The following is an 8,503-nucleotide window of genomic DNA, read 5'->3' as shown; positions in this document are numbered from 1 at the left end:
TAATCAGTGTGGAGTAGAGCAGAAGAATTACTTCTCAGGTCTTGCTTATAACACTCTTGCTAATACATCCCAGAATGATGTTTGGTTTTTTTGCAACAGTGTTACACTGTTGACTCATATGTAGCATGTGATCCATTATGACCCCCAAATCCTTTTCTGCCGTACTCCTTCCTAGGCAGTCATTTCCCATTTTGTATGCACGCAACTGATTGTCCCTTGCTAAGTGGAGTACTTTGCATTTGTCCTTATTGAATTTCATCCTATCTTCTTCAGACCATTTCTCTAGTTTGTCCAGATCATTTTAAATTTTAATCCTAACCTCCAAAATACTTGCAACCCTTCCCAGCTTGATTGATGAAGATATTGAATAGAGCTGAACCCAGAACTGATCCCTGCAGGACCCCACTCAATATGTCCTTCCAGATTGACTGTGAGCCACTGATAACTACTATCTGGGAATGGTTTTCCAAAGAAGTTATGCACCTACCTCCATCTAGCTTGTATTTCCCTAGTTTGTTTATGAGAAGGTCATGTGAGACAGCACCAAAAGCATTACTAAAGTGAAGGTGTACCACATCTACCACTTCCCCATTATCCACAAGGCTTGTTACCCTGTCAAAGAAAGCTATTAGGTTGGTTTGACATGATTTGTTCTAGACAAAGCCATGCTGACTGTTAATTATCACCTTATTATCTTCTAGGTGTTCGGAAATTGCTCAATTATTTGCTCCTTTATCTTTCTGTGTATTGAAAAAAGCTGATTGGTCTGTAATTCCCCAGGTTGCCCTTATTTCCTTTTTTATAGACAGGCACTATATTTGCCCTTTCCCAGTCCTCTGGACTCTCTCCCATCTTCCATGACTTTTTGAAGATAATCACTAATGGCTCAGATATCTCCTCAGTCAGCTCCTCAGGTATTCTAGGATGTATTTCATCAGTCCCTGGTGACTTGAAGACATCTAATTTGTCCAAGTATTTTTTGTTCTTTCCCTATTTTAGCCTCTGATCCTATCTCATTTTCAATTGCATTCACTATGTTAGACATCCAATCACCACCAACGTTTTTCAGTGAAAACTGAAACAAAAATCATTTAACACTTCTCCTATTTCCACATTTTCTGTTATTGTTTCTCCCACCTCCCCACCCCCGCTCACTGAATAATGGGCATACCCTGTCCTTGGTCTTCCTCTTGCTTGTAATGTATTTAAAGAATGTTTTCTTGTTACCCTTTATGTCTCTAGCTAGTTTAATCTTGTTTTTTTTTTCCCTTGGCCTTTCTAATTTTGTCCCTACATACTTGTGTTATTTGTTTATATTCATCCTTTATAATTTGACTTAATTTCCACTTTTTGTAGGACCCTTTTTTGAGTTTCAGATCATAGAATCATAGAATCATAGAATATCAGGGTTGGAAGGGACCTCAGGAGGTCATCTAGTCCAACCCCTGCTCAAAGCAGGACCAATCCCCAACTAAATCATCCCAGCCAGGGCTTTGTCAAGCCTGACCTTAAAAATATCTAAGGAAGGAGATTCCACCACCTCCCTAGGTAACGCATTCCAGTGTTTCACCACCCTCCTAGTGAAAAAGTTTTTCCTAATATCCAATCTAAACCTCCCCCACTGCAACTTGAGACCATTACTCCTTGTTCTGTCATCAGCTACCACTGAGAACAGTCTAGATCCATCCTCTTTGGAACCCCCTTTCAGGTAGTTGACAGCAGCTATCAAATCCCCCCTCAATCTTCTCTTCCGCAGACTAAACAATCCCAGTTCCCTCAGCCTCTCCTCATAAGTCATGTGTTCCAGTCCCCTAATCATTTTTGTTGCCCTCCGCTGGATGTTTTCCAATTTTTCCACATCCTTCTTGTAGTGTGGGGCCCAAAACTGGACACAGTACTCCAGATGAGGCCTCACCAATGTCGAATAGAGGGGAACGATCACGTCTCTCGATCTGTTGGCAATGCCCCTACGTATACATCCCAAAATGCCATTGGCCTTCTTGGCAACAAGGGCACACTGTTGACTCATTGTAGATCTCCTGAGTAAGCCAGGGGGTCTCTTGTCATACTTCCTATCTTTCCTACTGAGTGGGATAGTTTGCTCTTGTGCCCTTAATAATGACTGTTTGAAAAACTGCCAACTCTCTTGAACTGTTTTTCCCCTTAGACTTGTTTCCCATGGGCTCTTACCTACCAAATCCCTGAGTTTGCCAAAGGCTGCCTTCTTGAATTCCATTATCTTTCTTATGCTATTTTCGCTCCATTCTTTAGAATCATGAACTCTATCATTTCATAATCACTTTCACCTAAGCTGCCTTCCACTTTCAAATGAGTGAATAGTTATTTTTTTGGTTCACATACTCACTCACAAAGTTTTGGGAAGTGGGTGCCGTCAGTTTGGAATCCCCATTGTCTGAAATCCAGCTATTCTTTGCAGTACTTGGATTATGGTACCCATCTGTGGGTAGATGACCATATTGAGTGCCTCGCAAATGTATACAAACACAATCCTGACAATGGAGTTCCCCATCCTGAACTGATCGGTAGCTGTTTGGTGTTGCCAGCTTCCACAGGGCAATAAACACCTGCTTCTGCACCAGTATGGATTTCCAAAATTGAGGGCTCTTGTGCAGGAGTGTTGGTGCAAGCTCTTCACATGACTCCAGAAAAGACTGTTTCCTCATTCAGAAGTTCTGAAACCACTGCTTGTCATTCCAGGTTTTCTAAATAATGTGATCTACCACACCATCCTGGACCATGGCAAAACTGGCAGTCACCATATCTGTTCCAAGGAACAAGAGTGGTTTGTCAGTCACCTTCTCAGTTCTGGTCTGATTCATTCCAGTATCTCAACTATTGACTGCAGTAAACATTTGTCTTGCAAGGAGGTGCAGGAGCAGAACCATGTCATCAGTCGCTTTCCTCCGTGACTTCCACCCAGTTTGGCAGAAGGGAGAGATGAGCAGGAACTGTTACCCCAAGATTTGGACCCAAGGCACTCCAATACTGGCCTACCTATAATTATAAATTTATTTTTAATTTATTCTGCCCAAATAGGGAGGAAGGTGGTGACCTGCCCTAAAGGAATTGGCAGGGCATTACGAGGGGATTTGTGTCTTACCCACAGAGGACTCCCCAGAACAGGCTAATCCTGCTAACCCTTGAAAGGACACATATACAGCCCTCCGCTCAAAGGATTGTCATACAAGCAGTAGTTCTTCGAAAACAAAGTCTCATTTATTGAGAGAAAATTAGGCAATTACAGTATATTCAATAAAGTAAGAAAGAAAGCAGTACAGTGTATAATAGGTAGTAAGGCACAATGACATTACACTTAAAGATTATACATTGAATTGACACAGAAAACTACAACGACTGTATGACGAATACAATGTTGTGGTATTGATGCACACTGACCCTTCTATACATATGCATAAGGCCTTCAACATTAGACTTATTACAATGTAGCATACAAATGCCCTATGCACATGTACAGAACAGTATTGAAAGATAACATTAAAGAAACATTAAGATTACCATTTTGTGAGCGGTGATCAGATAGCCATGAAATGGGATGGGGTAGATCACACTCAGAAGCAGGCATTCAGCTTTATTTACAGGTATACTCTGTCATTACTCAAGAATCATCCTAAAACCAGACTTACGCTCCTTCGCTATCCCTCTGAATTGTCTCGGGTCCTTCTGTTTTGTCTGCCTTCGCTCTGATCTTTTCCCTCTATCACTGCTGCTTCTGCTTGGTTGCCTTCTCAGCTGTTCTTGGTCTTCTCCTGCTGCTCCTTTCCTGGTCTTCTCCACTCTCACACACTCATGCCAAACCTGCTCCTGGCCAGCCTTAATGATATTCAGTTTCTGGCCTTTTCCGAGTGGTTGACTTTTCAAGCTGAGTGCTCCCTGCATGGGTGGCAACTGTTAAGTCAGTCAGTTCTGCCGTGACATCATAGCTAATCTTCCTCCTGACCCCTATCTGCAGATGTTTTGGAGTGAGTCGAGTCACACTTTGTTCGACCTTTGTTTCTCACTTGCTATTGGTCAATTTAGTCTGTGTCCTCCATTTTGAGAATTTCTAATAGTAAATCAGTGTGTCCACCATTTTGGACATTTAACTCCAAACTATCATTATTTATAGCTTATCTAAAGCATCTAGCCTAAAACTAACTACTGTTCCCTGCAAACTAAAACACTCTGCTGCTATCACTACCTTTGTAAAGGTAATTGGGAGTGGTGAATTATGCACAATGTTTCATACCCCTCCCCCCCAACTGTCATTATCTCTATCCAGGGTGCTGCAATCTTTATACAGGATCCAAGCAGATCATAATCTCTGGTAACAGAACTGCCATCAACAAACATGCAAAGCCAGTGGACTGTATCAACAACCAACTAGTGCATGTTCCTAGAGTGTCTCCTGTGATGCCAGAAATCTAGGATGCTGCCCCAGAAATGGTAGTGCTAACATCACCTACCAAACAGAGGCAGTGTGGATGCCGGTATACAACATAGCATATGAGAATGATTGACATGGGTATGGGGTACATGCACAAACATGTACCTGCTCAACTACCCAAGTATGCACACCAGCCTTAGAGATTGTTATGTGACACAGCACTCAAAGATTGTGCTTGAGAAGAATCTCCAAGTATTATGACCCAAATCCTGCTTTGTAGCCAGCACAATGAGGATAAATGGATTTTCATAGGCAAATATCACATAAGAGCATTAAAAAAAAACAGTTACCCAATTATTTTGAACTTCAGGGATGTGGTTTAGAGCATTTTAAAATGCAATTATGTGTGGGTGTGTCACTCAGAAAACACTGAGAGCCTGTTTTTACTAGTTTGACGGGTTTGTATTTAATAAAGTTAGATGGCATCTCTCTAATCAGTCTGAGGCACCTATATTACTGCTAACATCCAATTTTTGAAGTCGTGTGTGTGTGTGTGTGCAGTTCTTGTGGGGAAAAGTGGGGCTGGGTCCTATACATCACTTACTCATGAAGAATCTGGTCTGCAAGCAATATGCTCCCTTTGGTGATGGGTAGCTGTTAAGTACTGTTCCATATGCAACAATATTTTATATACTATATATAAGGCCATTTTTTAGGTCTTCTGGTCTCTAGTTTCCTGACATCCATCACTATTCGCCATAATCACTACCATCATAAATTTGGTGTGACATGCACATGTGTGACCATAGCTGGGAAAGGTGTGATTCCCCGCATCAGAAATCTGCGTCAAGGACTCGGGGGGCTGGGGAACATTTTGACACGTTGCCCCTCTAAGTATGGGGTGGATTTTAATCTAATGTAAATTTTAAAAGAACAAATGCTGCTCAGATATCCAACGAAACGAAACTAAGCTAATGTGACAATGAGCCTGAATCAGCTCATGTCAATCTGCATGCACCTTTAACAAGGCAGTTTCTGAACCATGGTGCAGTCTAATGCTTGACATGAACATTTTAAAACTAAATCAAATGGCTCCAGATGAGTTTGCAGCAGAATATAAATAACCCATTCAAGGACCTTTGATTTTTTTAAAAAGAATACATTGGAAAATGGACACAAATTAGATTTACCATTTGCTGTTGAGGATCAAGGCCTGTTTTTGAATCTGATGAAAGAGTTCGGGATCCTAATGACAAATTTACTGTTCCCTGTTTAAATGTAACCATACCAAGTAAAAACACTCCCTCAGCACCCAAGCAGGAACTGGATCTACAGTGAATTTTGTTGGCCTCAGGTGCTGCATCATCTCAACAATATAAGACATAGATGCCTGAGAAAAGCTAACCCCTGGTACCCAAAGGGCACCTTAAATAAAAATAAAAAAATCTAGGGCAGAAAAGGATATAAGACCTGGATGGAAGAAAATAATCAAAGGATGGGTTTGACAAATGCCACAGTAACTCAGCATTGAAAATTAATTCTTAAAATAATTACAGAAATTATACATCATTTATTGACCTGGATTTAAAGCATGCCTATAAATTTAAGAAGTTTTGCAGGAGGAAATAGCCCTTCAGGAAAAAAAGCACCTTCACTAAAACAAGAACTTCATGATGCTCTGTGATATATGCAGTTTCTATGCTTCAAATAAATACACGCAATCTTGTCAAAATGCATTTATCTTCCTGCTGCTGTTCCTTCATTGTTAATATGCTCAAAGCGTGGGTATTCCTAGGAGAATAACGAGTAATATGCTGAACTACAGCCCATGAAGATGCCATCTCAATGATTTTTTTTAAGTGAATAGCGTAAGTCTACAGAAGCAACCTCCATATTTTACAGATAATGCACATTCTCTGCCCCAAGGAGCTCATAGTTTAAATTGGATAAGACAAAGAGAAACTTAAAAAAGAGTTCAGGATAAGGTTCACTCGTCTTTCAGCCTACCTGTAGACGATGCATTCTTGCAACTCTCTGGTTCCCTGAGCCTGTTTCTTGTTTGCTATAAGTTTAAATAGCTAGCAGAAATTACAAGGTTTGTGTTTTTTGTTGCTTCTGAAAGAAACTGTAAAATAAAAATAACTGGCATGGTAAGTTCTCAGAGCTTATTATTCATAACAAATATTTGAACACAGTGAGAAGAAACTCAGAGTTCCCAAAAATTTAGGTTGAGTTCACCTGAGTCTCAGTTAGAATCTTTGATCTATACAGTCTGCTGAGTCAAAAGCAACATCTTCCCTCCACTTGCTTGTAAGAATCTTCAGTTGGAATCTATGCAGACTCCTCCTCTTCCTCTTCCCCTACTGAAATCACTGTTAGCCAGTCAGCTAACTGGTTAGTCAACCACACAGTTAAGTATATAGATTTAAAAAAAAACCCTGCTGCAAAATGCTTCAGAGTTAGGGACAATAGCCTGTTTTCTGCTCCTGGGCTCAGCTGCTCCCAACTCACACAGGGCACATGGCTTTTTGCAAAGCAGCTGCCCTGACTGCTTTCCCTCATGCAGTCTGACCCCAGCAACAGGGAACCTACTGGAGCACACCCAAAACTACCACACACAATTCTAGAAACTTCTGGATGTGGAGTGCTAACTCTGCCTACCAGCCTAGCCGATCGGAAGCCAGGTCTTCAGTGAGATACTCTGAAATGGCTGAACTTGCCCAGCTAATTGACAGCGAGGTGTTCCTGGCTTATGCTACCTACACAACCATTGTCCTTTTAAAAATGATGCTAATGAGTGTAATAACAGCATACTTCAGAATTACAAGAAAGGTCTTTAGTAACTCAGAAGATACAGCAACGTTTGGCAAAGGTGAGAATGCGAAGAAGTTCCTGTGGACTGACCCAGCCTTTGAATGTGTGTGCAGAGGCCACCTGAACGACCTTGAAATCATTGTCCCGTTTATTAGCAGTGGTCTGCTCTATGCCCTGAGTGGCCCTGCTCTGTCCACAGCCTTGCTGCACTTCAGGATCTTCATTGGGGCTAGAATCTTTCACACTATCGCGTATTTGACACCTCTCCCCCAGCCCAGCAGAGGCTTGTCTTGGGCAGCTGGGTATGCAGTTACCATCTCAATGGCATACAGGCTGCTGACAACTGGATTGTACCCGTAACTAGAACACAGCCTCATCACCCCCTCAACATTTCACATGAAGTTTCCAACAGTGCATTACATTAAACATGGCTGTCTTAAATGAACTGTCTAATTTTTGTAACAATTTTTACATGGTGGCTAGGGCTGCATTTTTAACAAAGAGGCTCTTCGTTCCTGTTTGAAATGTTTCTCTTCAAAGAAAAAAAATCCCTCCCCATGTCCTCTCTATTCAGTCTGCTTTGCCAAAAAACATTAGTTTGAATGTTCGCTCTGTGATTTGTTGAAGGCTTACGATTCTGAACATATGACAGTGCTGTATCAATAACATGTGTGATGATTTTCTAGGGATGCACTCTTTTGGGCTGTATCTCCGAAGCCTAAATCAATAAAGACAAGGGGGAAAAAAAAAACCAATAACTCAGACATGACTCACTCCTAACCTCCCCGCAAGGGATCTCTCAAAGAGCTTTCTCCCTGTTAGGCACGTGGGTTACACAAGCTCTTTGGGGCAGGGACTGTCTTTTTATTCTGTGTTTGTTCAGTACCTAGCACAGTGGAGTCCTGGTCCATGACTGGGGCTCCTAGGCATTATGAGAATACAGATAATCATTAGTAATATTCAGAGTTTCCCTGGAAAATTCCTATCAGAATTACCTGCCTCTAGATAGCCAACATACCAATTCCAGGCTGTGATATTCAGTTTTACATGCATTATTAGCCAGCAAATTGAGTTAATTCCAGAGCTGGCTGGAGGACAACAATTCTATTTCATGACAACTTTCAAGATATCAAAATTTGTTTTTGTTCCATATTGAAACAAATGGAACCGTTTGAATATTTTTTGAAAACAGAATTGTGTCCAAATGTCCATTTTTGGATTTAAAAGATCAGGCTTTTGATTCAGGTCTCTCATTCTCCTCAGAAGTAACCACCGTGGGCCTTT

General features: G+C 41.2%; 1 protein-coding gene across 1 annotated transcript; it reads left to right on the top strand.

Moving 5' to 3' along the window:
- The first annotated feature begins 7,045 nt into the window (after nucleotides 1-7,045).
- On the top strand, nucleotides 7,046-7,946 carry LOC102930858 (microsomal glutathione S-transferase 1). The gene has a single exon (XM_027822151.3). It carries the CDS (start codon nucleotides 7,112-7,114, stop codon nucleotides 7,577-7,579), a length of 468 nt encoding a protein of 155 aa, XP_027677952.2. The 5' UTR covers nucleotides 7,046-7,111; the 3' UTR covers nucleotides 7,580-7,946.
- Nucleotides 7,947-8,503: the final 557 nt, after the last annotated feature.

The sequence above is a fragment of the Chelonia mydas genome, chromosome 1 (genome assembly GCF_015237465.2).
Source record: "Chelonia mydas isolate rCheMyd1 chromosome 1, rCheMyd1.pri.v2, whole genome shotgun sequence".
Lineage (NCBI taxonomy): Eukaryota > Metazoa > Chordata > Testudines > Cheloniidae > Chelonia > Chelonia mydas.
Note: the sequence above shows the minus strand (reverse complement) of the source record. Positions and strands in the feature narration are given on the sequence as shown.

Coding starts and splice junctions, on each gene's coding strand:
- LOC102930858 (XM_027822151.3), top strand. CDS start 7,112: ATGGCTGAACTTGCCCAGCTAATTGACAGCGAGGTGTTCCTGGCTTAT.